Below are 17,916 nucleotides of genomic sequence, written 5' to 3'. Positions count from 1 at the left end.
ACGTCTCCCTGTTTTGGTGAAATGGACACCTTGCTTTTCTTCAAAAACTGCACCCGGTTGCGGACACGCCGTGACCATTCTAATATGTTTTTTTTTCTATTGTACCGTTTCTGTTTGTATTGGTTATGTTTTTCTAAAATATGTTTAGTCCCGGAGTACTAAATTTCACTAGGGGGGAATGTGGCACCCCAGGGGTCTGGTTTCCACAGTAACAGCAGTGTTATGTCTGAGAGCAGGTGGGAGGTCTCTTGGTCAGGAATCCTATGCATGCCACACCTCCTGCCCAGTCCTGGGAGGGGAAGGACTTCCCCTATATAAACCTGGGGCTGAGGCAGGGTTAGAGGAGAAGAGTAGAGAGAAGAAGAGAAGCAGTGATAGGAAAGAAAGATCAGGAGCTCTGTGGGAGTCGTGCTAAGAGGAGATCAGGGCTGGAAGCTGTAGAGCTCGCCCTGCTTGAAGATTTCTTACCGGACCCGGAGTCCGAGGCTGTGGGGACTAACTCCTACCCAGCAGCAGAAACCGACCGGCAGGGGATTTCAGGTCCTCTGGCCCAGAAACCCGAAGGCTCGGTCACACGTGTGGGACCAGCACCGCCGTCGTGGAGCGGAAGCTACTAGAAGGCCCCGAGTCACCGGCCATACGGGTGAGCACCACACGGTACACTCAGGGACGTGGGCTACCTTTACCTGCCTCTAGCAAGGTAGCCAGAAGAGTACAATTAGTTGGGGAGGCCTACAACTCCGCCTGGCCAAGGGGGATCCCATCTGCTCAAGGACTGACCAGGCCCCGACCGCTAGCCAGTACTCCGGGAGGGTCTATCTTTGTCACCAGTAAAGACCCTGAACTACACCGTATCGTCTCTGAGTAATTCCTGCTACCCCCATCATCCACGTCGGCTGCCCTGACGCCATACCCCTCCCGTTGGGGGTTATACCATCCACGCTGCACCATCCTCCCACCGGCCTCAGCGGTTTGCCCTGCAGCGGCAGCTCCATAGCTGCATTCAACGGGTGGTGTAGTCGTTCTACATCTACTGCTAATATACCGCCACTTAGTCTGACTCCCTGGGCACGGACCGCTTCACCGCCACGAGACTACTACCCCTATCAGATCCGGCTCCGGGTAGTCCCTGCGTGCGCAACGCTGCATCACATAGGCCCAGGGCGCGTCATATGCTTGTGTGCCGTGCTTATGTGATGTATGCTTGTGTGCCGTGCTTGTGTAATGTATGCTTGTGTCCCGTGCTTATGCGATATATGCTTGTGTGCCGTGCTTATGTGATGTATGCTTGTGTGCCGTGATTGTGTAATGTATGCTTGTGTGCCGTGCTTATGCGATGTATACTTGTGTGCCGTGCTTATGCGATGTATACTTGTATGCAGTGCTTATGCGATGTATACTTGTGTGCCGTGCATATGCAATGTATGCTTGTGTGCTGTGCTTATGCGATGTATGCTTGTGTGCCGAGCTTACGCGACGTATGCTTGTGTGCCGTGCTTATGCAATGTATGCTTGTGTGCCGTGCTTGTGTGATATATGCTTGTGTGCCCTGCTTGTGCGATGTATGCTTGTGTGTCCTGCTTATGCGATGTATACTTGTGTGCCGTGCTTATGTGATGTATGCTTGTGTCCTGTGCTTGTGTAATGTATGCTTGTGTGCCGTGCTTGTGTGATGTACACTTGTGTGCCGTGCTTGTGTGATGTATGCTTGTGTGCCGTGCTTATGTGACGTATGATTGTGTCCCGTGCTTGTGTGATGTACGCTTTTGTGCCGTGCTTATGTGATGTATGCTTGTGTGCCGTGCTTATGCGATGTATGCTTGTGTGCCGTGCTTATGCGATGTATGCTTGTGTGCCGTGCTTGTGTGAGGTACGCTTGTGTGCCGTGCTTGTGTGATGTATGCTTGTGTGCCGTGTTTATGTGACGTATGCTTGTGTCCCGTGCTTGTGTAATGTATGCTTGTGTGCCGTGCTTATGTGATGTATGCTTGTGTCCCGTGCTTGTGTAATGTATGCTTGTGTCCCGTGCTTGTGTAATGTATGCTTGTGTGCCGTGCTTGTGAAATGTATGCTTGTGTGATGTATGCTTGTGTGCCGTGCTTATGCGATGTATGCTTGTGTGCCGTGCTTATGTGATGTACGCTTGTGTCCCGTGCTTGTGTAATGTATGCTTGTGTGCCGTGCTTGTGTAATGTATGCTTGTGTGCCGTGCTTGTGTAATGTATGCTTGTGTGCCGTGCTTGTGTGAAGTATGCTTGTGTGCCGTGCTTATGCGATGTATGCTTGTGTGCCATGCTTATGTGATGTATGCTTGTGTGCCGTGCTTGTGTGATGTATGCTTGTGTGCCGTGCTTGTGTAATGTATGCTTGTGTGCCGTGCTTGTGTGATGTACGCTTTTGTGCCGTGCTTTTGTGATGTATGTTTGTGTGCCGTGCTTATGCGATGTATACTTGTGTGCCGTGCTTATGTGATGTATGCTTGTGTCCCGTGCTTGTGTAATGTATGCTTGTGTGCCGTGCTTGTGTGATGTACGCTTTTGTGCCGTGCTTGCGTAATGTATGCTTGTGTCCCGTGCTTGTGTAATGTATGCTTGTGTGCCGTGCTTGTGAAATGTATGCTCGTGTGCCGTGCTTGTGTGATGTATGCTTGTGTGCCATGCTTATGCGATTTATGCTTGTGTGCCGTGCTTATGTGATGTATGTTTATGTGCCGTGCTTATGCGATGTATGCTTGTGTGCAGTGCTTATGTGACGTATGATTGTGTCCCGTGCTTGTGTAATGTATGCTTGTGTGCCGTGCTTATGTGATGTATGCTTGTGTGCCGTGCTTGCGTAATGTATGCTTGTGTCCCGTGCTTGTGTAATGTATGCTTGTGTGCCGTGCTTGTGAAATGTATGCTCGTGTGCCGTGCTTGTGTGATGTATGCTTGTGTGCCGTGCTTATGCGATTTATGCTTGTGTGCCGTGCTTATGTGATGTATGCTTGTGTCCCGTGCTTTTGTAATGTATGCTTGTGTAATGTATGCTTGTGTGCCGTGCTTGTGTGATGTATGCTTGTGTGCCGTGCTTATGCGATGTATGCTTGTGTGCCGTGCTTATGTGATGTATGCTTTTGTGCCGTGCTTGTGTAATGTATGCTTGTGTGCCGTGCTTATGTGATGTATGCTTGTGTGCCGTGCTTGTGTAATGTATGCTTGTATGCCGTGCTTGTGTAATGTATGCTTTATTGTCGTGCTTTTGTTATGTATGCTTGTGTGCCGTGCTTATGCGATGTATACTTGTGTGCCGTGCTTATGCGTTGTATACTTGTGTGCCGTGCTGATGCGATGTATACTTGTGTGCAGTGCTTATGCGATGTATGCTTGTGTGCAGTGCTTACGTGATGTATGCTTGTGTGCCGAGCTTACGCGATGTATGCTTGTGTGCGTGGTTACGTGATGTATGCTTGTGTGCCGTGTTTATGCTATGTATACCTGTGTGCCGTGCTTATGTGATGTATGCTTGTGTGCCGTGCTTATGCGATGTATGCTTGTGTGTCGTGCTTGTGTGAGGTACGCTTGTGTGCCGTGCTTGTGTGATGTATGCTTGTGTGCCATGCTTATGTGATGTATGCTTGTGTCCCGTGCTTGTGTGATGTATGCTTGTGTCCCGTGCTTGTGTAATGTATGCTTGTGTGCCGTGCTTGTGTGATGTATGCTTGTGTGCCGTGCTTATGCGATGTATGCTTGTGTGCCGTGCTTATGTGATATATGCTTGTGTCCCGTGCTTGTGTAATGTATGCTTGTGTGCCGTGCTTGTGTGATGTATGCTTGTGTGCCGTGCTTATGCGATGTATGCTTGTGTGTCATGCTTATGTGATGTATGCTTGTGTCTCGTGCTTGTGTAATGTATGCTTTTGTGCCGTGCTTATGTGATGTATGCTTGTGTGCCGTGCTTGTGTGATGTATGCTTGTGTCCCGTGCTTGTGTGATGTATGCTTGTGTCCCGTGCTTGTGTGATGTATGCTTGTGTCCCGTGCTTGTGTGATGTATGCTTGTGTGCCGTGCTTATGTGATGTATGCTTGTGTCCCGTGCTTGTGTAATGCATGCTTGTGTGCCGTGCTTATGTGATGTATGCTTGTGTGCTGTGCTTGTGTAATGTATGCTTGTGTCCCGTGCTTGTGTAATGTATGCTTGTATGCCGTGCTTGTGTGATGTATGCTTGTGTCTCGTGCTTGTGTAATGTATGCTTGTGTGCCGTGCTTATGTGATGTATGCTTGTGTGCTGTGCTTGTGTAATGTAAGCTTGTGTGCCGTGCTTATGTGATGCATGCTTGTGTGCCGTGCTTATGTGATGTATGCTTGTGTGCTGTGCTTGTGTAATGTATGCTTGTGTGCCGTGCTTATGTGATGTATGCTTGTGTGCTGTGCTTGTGTAATGTAAGCTTGTGTGCCGTGCTTATGTGATGCATGCTTGTGTGCCGTGCTTATGTGATGTATGCTTGTGTGCTGTGCTTGTGTAATGTATGCTTGTGTGCCGTGCTTCTGTAATGTATGCTTGTGTCCCGTGCTTGTGTAATATATGCTTGTGTCCTGTGCTTGTGTAATGTATGCTTGTGTGCCGTGCTTATGTGATGTATGCTTGTGTGCCGTGCTTGTGTAATGTATGCTTGTGTGCCGTGCTTATGTGATCTATGCTTGTGTGCCGTGCTTCTGTAATGTATGCTTGTGTCCCGTGCTTGTGTAATATATGCTTGCGTCCCGTGCTTGTGTAATGTATGCTTGTGTGCCGTGCTTATGTGATGTATGCTTGTGTGCTGTGCTTCTGTAATGTATGCTTGTGTCCCGTGCTTGTGTAATGTATGCTTGTGTGCCGTGCTTGTGTAATGTATGCTTGTGTGCCATGCTTGTGTAATGTATGCTTGTGTGCCGTGCTTGTGTGATGTATGCTTGTGTGCCGTGCTTATGTGATGTATGCTTGTGTGCCGTGCTTCTGTAATGTATGCTTGTGTCCCGTGCTTGTGTAATGTATGCTTGTGTCCCGTGCTTGTGTAATGTATGCTTGTGTGCCGTGCTTGTGTAATGTATGCTTGTGTCCCGTGCTTGTGTGATGTATGCTTGTGTCCCGTGCTTGTGTAATGTATGCTTGTGTGCCGTGCTTATGTGATGTATGCTTGTATGCTGTGCTTGTGTAATGTATGCTTGTGTGCCGTGCTTATGTGATGTATGATTGTGTGCCGTGCTTCTGTAATGTATGCTTGTGTCCCGTGCTTGTGTAATATATGCTTGCGTCCCGTGCTTGTGTAATGTATGCTTGTGTGCCGTGCTTATGTGATGTATGCTTGTGTGCTGTGCTTCTGTAATGTATGCTTGTGTCCCGTGCTTGTGTAATGTATGCTTGTGTGCCGTGCTTGTGTAATGTATGCTTGTGTGCCATGCTTGTGTAATGTATGCTTGTGTGCCGTGCTTGTGTGATGTATGCTTGTGTGCCGTGCTTATGTGATGTATGCTTGTGTGCCGTGCTTCTGTAATGTATGCTTGTGTCCCGTGCTTGTGTAATGTATGCTTGTGTCCCGTGCTTGTGTAATGTATGTTTGTGTGCCGTGCTTGTGTAATGTATGCTTGTGTGCCGTGCTTGTGTAATGTATGCTTGTGTCCCGTGCTTGTGTGATGTATGCTTGTGTGCCGTGCTTCTGTAATGTATGCTTGTGTGCCGTGCTTATGTGATGTATGCTTGTGTCCCGTGCTTGTGTGATGTATGCTTGTGTCCCGTGCTTCTGTAATGTATGCTTGTGTCCCGTGCTTCTGTAATGTATGCTTGTGTGCTGTGCTTGTGTAATGTATGCTTGTGTGCCGTGCTTATGTGATGTATGCTTGTGTGCCGTGCTTGTGTAATGTATGCTTGTGTCCCGTGCTTGTGTGATGTATGCTTGTGTGTCGTGCTGAAAGCCAACAAAAGACTTCAACCACCATATTGTCTTTGCTGAGGATTTGGGATGTTCTATCCTAAAAAATATCTCCAGAATGACCCCATCTTGGAAAGAAGACCCCACATGGTAATATCCTATGTGTATAGATTTATTTTTGCTTTAGATTTTTCTGTTTTTTACTGAAATCTTCCATAAATTTTAAAAAATATATGTATGTAGAAATATGTGATTTCTTGAAATCTTACGTGGGACAAGCTGTTTGCGATGGTCAAAATGACCTCATAAGACGTATTGCTATTTCTCCAGGGCATGTATTTTTTTCAAACTAGATATTTTACATCACCTAGAAAAAAAATTCCCCATTTTGGCCTAAAGATGTGGTGTTGAATTATAAAAAATATCCCTAAAATGAATGTCTAATAAAATATACTGAAAAGGAGAAAAGTTGGTCAGCTCGCCACTCCAGGGTTTCCCTCTGTTTTTAACCTTTTTTGTGTAACCATGTTTTACTAATAAAGAAGAATTAGTATTGGATATACGGTAATCTTGAGTGCTGGATTACCACTACTATTTATCTAGAAATGTATGTCTTCAGGATTTGAGCACAACCACTGACGTCACCACTGCAGCTTGTCAGCAAAAAAATGAACGGCAGCAGAGGCGTCACTGAAGTTTGTTATTTTTCACTTAGAGGAAGTCCATAGGCATAAAAAAGGGTAACCTGGGAAACCACTCTAAGCCATTTAAACCTCGTTTATGTTTTATTTCCCAAAAGATTGTCTTTAAATTAAGTGTTATATATAGGTAGCTGCTGCAATGTAAAGTAAGCCGTACATTTTCAGTCCCACGGGACAGTGTTCAACTATTAGTACCACTGCCATTAATATTCTACATGGTAAAACCTTCCATCATATGTCTATTTCCCCAAGTCATGTTAGATGCAATAAACTTGGTAGGTGTGTACCAGAGGTCACTATATTGCAACCTTTTAGCAAGCTGTTCTTGTGACACTCATTGTAGCTTATGAATGATGTATTTCTGCTAAATCTTAATACAGAGGGAATTTTAGGCATGTACATGCACAAATCACTTATGCTGTTAGATTAATTAAAGGGAATCTGCCAGCAGGTTTTTGCTATGTAATCTGAAAGTAGATGATGTTAAAGTGATGTGTCATTTACTGTGCTATATATTATTGTTTCGATAAAATAAAATAAGTGTTTTATTAGCAGGAGATTATCACTATAGGAAAAGGCATCTTGTGCTTCCCAGTCCTCCTGCTCTGTATAACCATACCCCCACCACTGATTGGCAGCTTTCTGCATATGCACAGTGTACACAGCAAGCAGTAAATCAGTGATGTTGGCGGGGTTACAAATAGTAGATCTGCAGCAGAGAAAACCCGGGCTATGGAGTCGGTAAGCCAAACCTCCGACACCTAAATTTCCCTGACTTCAGACTCCAACTCCACAGCCCGGCCTCACTACTGAGCATGTACATAAAGTGCAGCACAGATTCATCCCAACTAAAAGCCGAGATCCTTAGCTCAGGAACAGAACAGACAATTATAGGACATTTCATAACTTTCCCAAATTCTTATGAAAATATATTCAGCACATACTGCAACTACTGTACAAAATTATTATATATTTTAGGAGTCGGAGTCAGTCCATTTTATACCGACTCCATCTCCACCAAAATGGACACCTGGACACTGACTCCACAACTCTGACTCCACAGCCTTGGAGAAAACTGTGAATCAAAACTGCACCAAGCAGTCTAATAAGTGATATATCTCTGGAATCAGACTCTTTCCCTACATCATGCTTCTCTTGGATTACAAAGCAAAAACCTTCTGACCGATTCCATTTAAAACTGATTCAGATTTAGACTAGTCGAAACTGTGCTAGATTTATCACTATGCAAACAATGTATGATAAATGTGGCACAACTTGCTTTACATGACTGACACTTTTCCCTGTGCCACCTCGTAGGAGGGATGGCCTTCATAAACCTGCCAAGTTTTACAACTCTTAGCCATGGCCAATTTCTAGACATTTTTCAAAATAGTTAAGAGACAAGTAAAGTGTCTTAAAAAATAATAGGTCCACACCATACAGTATACCTACCCCATATTTCTAGCACAAGATGTTCAGCAATTCTGCAGCTTTTTGCTTTGCAAATCTATTTCATAATTTTCAAAATCACAATAACCGACCCAAATAATTACAAAAAATGCACCACAATACTATTCTGCTTGCAAAATATCCATCTTGCACCCAAAAACAAACTTCTGTCACCCCACTTAGAAAACAAACCAATGGCATTAACTGACTCTAAGGGTTTGTGCCCACATAAAAATTAGGAAGTGAAATGGTCCTAAAAATCGGCACCAAAACACATAATGAAATACGCATGTGTAACTTGAGAACTTCACTGTTGATTTTTGCAATAAATGGAATCTGGAGTAAAATCCGCATTTCCGCCATACATAGGGCATGCTGCAGATGTGAAAATCCGTTACACGTCTTCAGCAGTTGCTGCTGATTTTTTTTAAACTGTGTTAAGTTTTTTAAAACTCCATCTATTGTTTAAGTTGATTTTTTAAATTAGGCTGTTGTGCATATTTACCTGAGGAATAACAGTATTTCTGGCCATTATATGACTTGTATCCTGCATTTTTCACCAGTTTTCTCCGCTGATGCCTCCATCTCTAATTTTCAGTAGCTTCTCATCTAGTAGTTCAGACAAGGAGCTCTGATGTCTCCGACAGCTCAGTGAACAGAGACAGGAGAGATTCCTGCTCTTCTGTCTATATGTAGCACATGTTCAGAAGCAGCAGTATGGTGGACATACAACATCTTTAAGCAGTGTAGCTGTGAATCCAGCACTAGGTGAGATAAAACACTTAGTAGAAAGCAGCAGCACTGTCTATATGTGTCTCTCTCTCTCTCACACTCTACTCCTCCAGCCCCTTTCTATTGACATTAATAGGCAGCCATAATCAGACCCTTAGTGTGCAAACAGCCCATCTTTTCTTGCAAAAGACAGATTTTAGCCGTATTTCTGAGTGACTGATGAGAAAGACTATGGGCCTGATTCATTATTGTTCATGCCGGTCTTGATGAGAAGATGGGCTGGAGTCAGACACTCCTGGTTCATGAGAAGGCATATTCGCCGGATAAGTGGCGTGCACCTCAGTGTGTGTCTTGCCATAAATCCTACTCCAGTCCATGCTGAGTAAGATTTGTGGAGTAGTGACCACCGCTGCTTGTCATGAATTTGACAAGCAGCGGTTGCCACGCCTTGTCCTCATGGGATGAAAACGCCAAAAGTCGCACAATTTTAGAGCAGCCTCCAGTTGCACCAAAGTTATTTGACTTTTCAAAGCTTTTTACGCCAGAACACTGGCGTAAAAGCTATGAGTATATACAGTGCCTACAAGTAGTATTCAACCCCCTGCAGATTTAGCTGGTTGACACATGCGGAATTAACTTGGCATTGTGACATTTGTACTGTAGATCAGCCTGGAAGAGGGAAATGCACTGCAGCAAATTTTGTTTTTGTTTTTTTTTTTGTTTTTTTTTAAAAACGTTAAAAGTTAATTCAGAGTGTCATTTATTATTCAACCCCTCAAACCACAAGAATTCTGTTTGGTCCCCCAAAAGTATTAAGAAGTAGTTCAGGCACCAAGAATAATGAGCTTCACATGTGTGGATTAAAGATCTCTTTTGCCAGCCTTTTCTGACTATTTAAGACCCTCCCCAAACTTGTGAACAGCACTCAGACATGGTCAACATGGGAAAGACAAAGGAGCATTCCAAGGCCATCAGAGACAAGATCGTGGAGGGTCACAAGGCTGGCAAGGGGTACAAAACCCTTTCCAAGGAGTTGGGCCTACCTGTCTCCACTGTTGGGAGCATCATCCGTAAGTGGAAGGCTTATGGAACTACTGTTAGCCTTCCACGGCCTGGACAGCCTTTGAAAGTGTCCTCCCGTGCCGAGGCCAGGCTTGTCCGAAGAGTCAAGGCTAACCCAAGGACAACAAGGAAGGCGCTCCGGGATGATCTCATGGCAGTGGGGACATTGGTTTCAGTCAATACCATAAGTAACGTACTCCACCGCAATGGTCTCCGTTCCAGACGAGCCCGTAAGGTACCTTTACTTTCAAAGCGTCATGTCAAGGCTCGTCTACAGTTTGCTCATGATCACTTGGAGGACTCTGAGACAGACTGGTTCAAGGTTCTATGGTCTGATGAGACCAAGATCGAGATCTTTGGTGCCAACCACACACGTGACGTTTGGAGACTGGATGGCACTGCATACGACCCCAAGAATACCATCCCTACAGTCAAGCATGGTGGTGGCAGCATCATGCTGTGGGGCTGTTTCTCTGCCAAGGGGCCTGGCCATCTGGTCCGCATCCATGGGAAGATGGATAGCACGGCCTACCTGGAGATTTTGGCCAAGAACCTCCGCTCCTCCATCAAGGATCTTAAGATGGGTCGTAATTTCATCTTCCAACAAGACAACGACCCAAAGCACACAGCCAAGAAAACCAAGGCCTGGTTCAAGAGGGAAAAAGTCAAGGTGTTGGAGTGGCCTAGTCAGTCTCCTGACCTTAACCCAATTGAAAACTTGTGGAAGGAGCTCAAGAAGAAAGTCCACATGAGACATCCAAAGAACCTAGATAACTTGGAGAAGATCTGCATGGAGGAGTGGGCCAAGATAACTCCACAGACCTGTGCCGGCCTGATCAGGTCTTATAAAAGACGATTATTAGCTGTAATTGCAAACAAGGGTTATTCCACAAAATATTAAACATAGGGGTTGTATAATAATTGACCCACACTTTTATGTTTAAAATTTAATAAAATTCAACTGAGCAACATAACTTTTTGGTTTGTAAGATTTATGCTTCTGTTCATAAAACCTACTCTCGTTTGCAGCTTGAAGGCTCTAACTTATTTGCATCTTATCAAACCAGCTAAATCTGCAGGGGGTTGAATACTACTTGTAGGCACTGTATATTCATTATATGGTGATCCTTTTGATCCTTTCTATGTGTAGAAATCATTTTATTTTGCCATTTTACTCAAACTATTCCACCCTATTCATTTTATTTATGCAGATTTAGGAGCTAAAGGGAATAAAAAATTTTGCAGATAAATTAGATATTAGAAATTGCCACCCATCCTCTCGCATATGTCTCCCTTGATTTCATTTTAACACCAAAGTTATGTTATTACTGTAGTTTATGTCTATAGAGACTTCTTTACTGCAGAGTCCATGAACAGAGTAAAAGGTAGAGGTGGTTGTTCCATCAGGATGAAACCCAATGATCATCAGACAGCAGTCATTAAGGTTTCTAAAACCTTCCACACCAAGTCCTTCAGTGGAAGGAGTAAAAATGTCATGCATAGTAGAAAGCAATTTTCAAGTAAAGCATTTATGAATTCTACATTATGACCACTTACAATGCATGCAAAACAGATTTACCTCTTTGACAATACTGCTTGCTTCATCTCCGTTGAAGGTTATCTGTAATAATAAAAAGTGGAGTGCTTACTTGGGGAATGGAAAAGTTAGATGACATGTCATAATGAGTTTCCCATATGTTCACACTGCCAGTCACTGCTATTCGCAGTAGTTCGGTAATGTGTGACATAACAAATTGTGTAACATGCAGACCTATGTTTGTTTAAGGGAAACCAGGGGGGGAATATATAAGTCCCCATTATGGGTATACATCAGACACAATTACTAGAAAGCAACAGTACCATCAGAGCATGTCTCTGCCTCCCTCTCTCCAAATCTCCCTCCTCTTTCACCAACCTCTCCAAATGCTTCAAATGTGAGCTATAAATTGACCCCTCAGTGAGCCGGCAGTCCATCTTGCCTTAAGCAAGCAAGATAGATTTTTGCTACCTTTCTGAGTAAATGATGGCTTCATAAGACAAAAGGAGAAGTGGCTCATAGGTGGAGAAAGAAGCCTATTTCACTAACAAGATATATTGCAAAGGATCTTATGTTTGCTTAGCCTGCCGAACTATGATGCCTACTGTGTTTTCCCAAAAAATAAGACAGAGTCTTATACTATTTTTGCTCTGAAAGATGGGTTAGGGCTTATTTTCAGGGGACGTCTTATTTTTTTCCATGAACAACAATACACATTTATTCTTGAACAAAGAAAAAATCAATATTAATTAAAATATCATGATTTAATCACACACTCCACATACATACACACACACACTGCACATACACATGTATACACACAGACTGCACATACACTTTTATACACACACATTGCACATACACACACACACACTGCACATACAGTACATACCGGCCCGTCTCCTCTTCAGTTCCTCTAGACCCCTGCAGTTAAAAGCCCTTTGGTGCCTTAACCTCAGAAAATAAATATTGGGGTCCCCTAAGAGAATGGGGGCCCTGAGAAATTGCCCAGGTTTCTCCCCCTTAACCCTAACTCTGACCCTGCATACCACAGCCTGTCTCCTCTTCAGTTTCTCTAACACTGGCCCTGACTGTAATTAGGGCTTATTTTTGGAGAAGGGCTTATATTTCAAGCTTCCTTCAAAAATCCTGTAAAATAAAGCTAGGACTTATTTTCGAGGTAGGACTTATTTTCGGAGAAACACAGTGCATCAGTAACAGCCTCATATTTCTTACTGATTCAGTAGACTCTGATTGAAGTAAAAATAAGGATCCAGTGTTCCATGAGTATTCCATATTGATTGTAAATAAATGGTTGTGTGTATGGCTTCATGGAATAAAACTAAGACTATGAGCCCGATTCCTTTCTGGCGTACAAAGCTTTGAAAAGTTGCAATGTTTTGGCGCAGTGTGGGACTGCACAAAAATTGTGCACCTTTTGGAGTTCTCGCAACTTTTTTGCCCAGCTCCTACAAAGTGGTTGGCGCTGGTGCAGGACTGTGGCGTGGAGACTCACGTTTGATTAAGTTCATGATTGAAGGAGGTTTGTTATGCTACAAATCTTACTCCAGCCCCAAAGTGAAGTAAGGTTATTGGTGAGGTGCACACCAGTTTTCAGACGCTCCTGATTCTTTAAGAGGCGTGCACCTTTTAACGAATCAGGAGCGTCTGACTCAAGCACATCCCCTCATCAAGACCAGCATGAACAATGCTGATCTTGATAAATCGGGACTTATAAATTCACAATAAAATATGCAAATGTACTGTGCCAATGTAAATGAGCTCTAATGAGTAAACATCTTCTAAATAAAAAGACTGGGACATTTAGTCTTTGCAAGTATTTTTACATGATGGTCATGCAAAAGCCCTGGAGCAAACAAAATGTTTATTTTAGGATTGCTTGGTTAAAATGAGCTATTTAATCAGAAAAATAAATTATAATTATAGCTCCTTAACACACTTCTTATGTATTTTATAAAACTCAAACGGGTAACATTTCTTCTTATGGAGAGTGACATACCAACCCTGGCATGCCAATGTAAGGAGGCTTATTCACCATGCAATGCTCCTCTGGGAAATTAAATATGCAAATTACCTCTTCAAAGAGGAAGAGGACTTGAATCCTATAGCGCCACCTATTGGAAGCAGCAATCCTACAAGTCACTACTGACCCTTTTAAGAGCCTTGTGATATGACTTAGGATAAAAGTCAAATCAGAATCTCAATTTGCAGACACAGTGTTTCAGGATATTGCTCCTCATCAGTGCAAAGTATGAGATCTGATCTGGCTAGGTGAGAGGCTCTGGACTGAGGTCTAAGGGGTAACGTTTCTCCTTGTGGAGAGTGACAAACCAGCCCTGGCATGCCAATATAAAAAGGCTTATTCGCCATGCAATGCTCCTCTGGGAAATTAAATATGCAAATTACCTCTTCAGGGAGGAATAGGACTAGAACTAGCAAATTGCTATGTATCACAGTCTTAGAATCATTAGGGGAGTTGTTATGCAACGTCCACAATGATAACTGCAACTCCGTTTTCTACGCTGTCATGATATTGAAGTTACTACATGTAAAGACTCTTTGGACACTTTCTTACAAGAGATTGTACTATTGTATCATAAACGTCACCCTAATATCTGAAGAGGAACTTCTTGCTCTCCTGACATCTAGTTTCATAAATACTTTTCGTCATCAATTAACAATTTTCGAAGTCGGAATAGTGCCATTCTTTGTTATACCTCCGAATAGATAAATTGACAACTGGGTGTGACTAGTTGGGGGCGTGTCCATATACACTCTGACACTGCTCAAAAGGACACACTCCTTTTGACAACGGGTATAGTAAAACCCAGTTGACAATTCATTCATAAATTCAAGAGAAATAACAGATGAACAATACATAACGGATAGGTGATACCCTTTAGATTAGTGGTCGGCCGACTTCTGTGACCCCACCGATCGCCAGGACGGGGCACTTTATCCCCATTAGAATGGAGCGGAGGTGACCATACTCAACTGCTGCTCCATTCATACTCTAAGGAAGTGCATGAGAAAGCCGAGTGCATGGGGAAGTGCCCAGTTCTGGCCATTGGTGGGGTTCCCAGCATCCAAACCTCCACCTATTTAAAAGTTATCACTTATCCTATAGACAGGTGATAATTTCACCAAACTAGATTAATCCTTTAACGAAGCTAGGAAGCAAAACTCCAGTGGATGTAGTTATAGATGGTGCGGGTTCAAGAAGAGCTGACTGCATTGATCGCTACCCTTGTTACATATCTGCATTTATCCAATCCCTGACAAGGGTCTTAATCTGAAGCTAAAATGACTACACAAGCACAATACACATTCCTAAAAAAATATGCTCCAAAACTAATCGCTGGGGGAATGCAAGTATTTACTACAGCGGACATGTCTGGAGATGTGACAGCTCCTCTAGGACAGGGGGCTATTGTATATGGATCAGCCCATATAGACATCCTCACTCTGCCCACCCTGACAGCACAGCGTGGCGACACAATACGAACACAGAAGCTTATACAGGAGGAATTGTGAGTAGTGGTTTGGATCATCCAGACCGTATATATAGTGCTAAAAGTAACCTCTTAGCAAAGATAACAAAACACATCAGAGTTCCCCCATAATAAATCAGAGCTCCCCCGTAACACATCAGAGCTCCCCCATAACACATCAGAGCTCTCCCGAAACACATCAGAGCTCCCCCGTAATACATCAGAGATCCCCCGAAACACATCAGAGCTCCCCCATAATACATCAGAGCTCCCCGTAACACATCAGAGCTCCCATGTAACACATCAGAGTTCCCCCACAACACATTAGAGCTCCCCTGTAATACATCAGAGCTCCCCCGAAACACATCAGAGCTCCCCTGTAATACATCAGAGATCCCCCGAAACACATCAGAGCTCCCCCGTAACACATCACAGCTCCCCCACAACACATCAGTCCCCCATAACACATCAGAGTCCCCCCATAACACATCAGAGCTCCCCCGCAACACATCAGAGCTCCCTCTTCATACAGGAATAGCTTGGATGCCCAGAGTTGTTATACAGAGTCTTTCGAGCTGCCATTAGGAAGTGTGATAAAACAATAATATATATATATATTGCAGTAATAGAGGGAGTGTAATGTTCTGGTAATATCTGGGCCACCATGTGATGCCCTATTGTGCTGATGCCAGGCATCCTGTGCAGGGTACATTACCTCTGCCTTGTGCTGATGGTCTTCCATGTTGCTCAGGCACTAGTGCAGGTGTACAGCCTGTGGATGGGGTCCTTTGCTGTATACAGGCAGCTGTACATTCCTCTGTGTCCCACCAGGCTTCCTGTATTCTGCTTCTGCTGTCATTCTGTGGAGGAGGAGCCTTTGCTGAGTGCGGCAGAGCTGGACACTGAGATCACATGGAACGTGCCAGTGCTGCCACCTGGTGGTCAGACGGGAGTATTACATTGTATACATTCCTCTCAGATTACACATGGAGGCTGCTCTGCTACTGTACCCAGTTCTCTGGGGAGGAGTCATCACATCACTACTCTGGAGTCAGTCAGTTAGTTCATCATTACAGGAGTGCACAGGTAACATGGCACTGTACGGGTTGCATGCCAGGCTCAACTGCGGGGAGTACAAGAACTGGATGAAGGCTGGGCACTGCCTGCTGCTGCTGCAGAGCCCCTTGCAGGAATACATCACCTTGGAGATGGAGACATTTCACCAGCAGCTGGCAGACAGCATCACTGTGCCCAAACAGAGGAGATGTCGTTGTAGGGTGAAAGGGAAGCAGGTAAGAGGAAGGTGCCAGCGGGGAAGTCAGTGGTGTACTGGTGCCAGCCACAGCGCACCCTAGAAAATAGTAATGCCAGCAGCTCTCACCTGAACAGAAAGTTACACAGGTTATGGTGCCGAATTACGAGAGAGGCGGCGCAATGTAACTTTGTGGGGTACAAAACTCTTACTGTGTAGTTTATACATGTTCAACCACCCCATAGAAAGACATATAGCTATAACATCATACAAAGTGGTACAGGTCTCCCAAATTATGTACAGTATGGGATAAAGGGGAACCCCTAACCTCGGGCGACACTGTTGGCGCTTCATTGCCTTCCATATGTCAGTTAGGTAAAGACTACATCTCTTGCCTCCTAGTAGCCGCAGCAAACCAAATGGGGAGCACAGACCCACACTTTCACCTGCCACAATACACAAGCTCTGGTCTTGGCGTAGCGTGTGTTGTCAGCGCCAGGGCAAGGTAAGTATTTTGCACCCGAGAACTGTTAGCGCTGCCTGAATACCTTGCACTCGTCCAATTTTGAGCCCCTTATCCCCCAAGGACATTTATGAAAATTTGAGGAAAATACTGTTCTAATAATAGTTTGATCCTTGATCTACTATTTTCTTCTGCTTTTTGCTAACATTTTAAACATAAAAAGCTCTACGTTATTTTATACCTTGCTTTTAAGGTTTTTTTCTTATTACATACTTTATGTATCAATTCTATTACCCTAAGCCTAACCTGAAAAGTAAGTCTAACCCTAAACCTAACCATAGCCCTAAACCTAACCCTAAAGAAATCCCTAGATATGGTTAGAAAAGGAGTAACATTTTAAAAGCAGCTCTTAAAAGTGAATGAAGACAGTGCTGAATTATGTCCACAGCACTTGATTCTATACAGTCTTCATTCATTGGCTCCTCATCTTCTGTCATCTTGGTTGATGCTTATGCAGAGTGCAGCAGTCCAGACGAGTTTGTCATCAGCTGCTGCGTTCTGCAAAGGCCGCTTCTGAAATGACGTAGCTCTCTTCATTACGCTGAGCTTGGTTATTTATATCACTGCCTTATGCAATAGCTGATGACCTACTCTGCATAAGCAGCTCCAGGAGAATACTCACTGCGCCACCCCAAAAAGAAGCGTTCACTGCTCATGTGGGCAGAGCTTACGTTGCCCATGCAGGAGTGTGTTAACCCATTTAAATACTTGTATTTCTGTATGGATTACTAATATTGTGATCTGATTATTATTTAAGTCAAAGTTCTAGACAAACACTATGTGCACACGAAGCGTGTTTGATGCGAAAACGCTTGTTAATAGGTCTGCCAGGTATAGCAATGGTAATCCGGATGTGCTGTGCACATGATGCGGAAATTTCCGCTACCATTGCGGAAAAAAATGCGGCATGACCATTGTTCGGGTGTTTTTGCCGCAAATTTGCACCCATTGACTTGCACTGAATCGCAGCAAAACCGCTAATAAGGCTATGTGCCCACGATGCAGAAATGAAGCAGAAAATTTCTGCAGCATTTCTGCATCTCCCTGGCAGAAAAAACGCATGCAGATTGTGCATGCGTTTTTCCTGCAGAATACATGCGGATCCACATGCAGATTCACATGCGTTTCCGCATGCAGTTTGACAAGCGCTTTCCAGGCGATAGCATCACTTGGAAAGTGCTTGACAACTAGGTCACACTGTATAAATCCATGCAAACAGCATGGATTTATACAGTGTGAACCGTAAAAATTAAAACAAATAAA

General features: G+C 44.0%; 1 protein-coding gene and 1 pseudogene across 1 annotated transcript in view; one reads left to right on the top strand and one right to left on the bottom strand.

Annotated features, from left to right (window-relative positions):
- DYNLT3 (dynein light chain Tctex-type 3) overlaps positions 1 to 15,783 on the bottom strand; it is a 59,568-nt gene extending 43,785 nt beyond the window's left edge. Inside the window, exons 1-2 of the mRNA XM_073667305.1 lie at positions 15,594 to 15,783; positions 11,409 to 11,450 (exon numbers count right to left, since the gene is read on the bottom strand). Of these exons, the coding sequence (XP_073523406.1) occupies positions 11,409 to 11,450; positions 15,594 to 15,620 (69 nt within the window). The 5' untranslated portion in view covers positions 15,621 to 15,783. The remainder of the gene's footprint in view (positions 1 to 11,408; positions 11,451 to 15,593) is intronic.
- Positions 15,784 to 15,857: 74 nt separating this feature from the next.
- Positions 15,858 to 17,916, top strand: part of LOC141247717 (uncharacterized protein CXorf38 homolog) — a 34,083-nt pseudogene continuing 32,024 nt past the window's right edge.

Source organism: Phyllobates terribilis, unplaced genomic scaffold (assembly GCF_046119375.1).
Source record: "Phyllobates terribilis strain yellow unplaced genomic scaffold, ASM4611937v1 Scaffold_2__4_contigs__length_985480577, whole genome shotgun sequence".
Taxonomy (NCBI): domain Eukaryota; kingdom Metazoa; phylum Chordata; class Amphibia; order Anura; family Dendrobatidae; genus Phyllobates; species Phyllobates terribilis.
The sequence above is the reverse complement of the archived record's forward strand: the minus strand, read 5'-3'. Positions and strand labels throughout refer to the sequence as shown.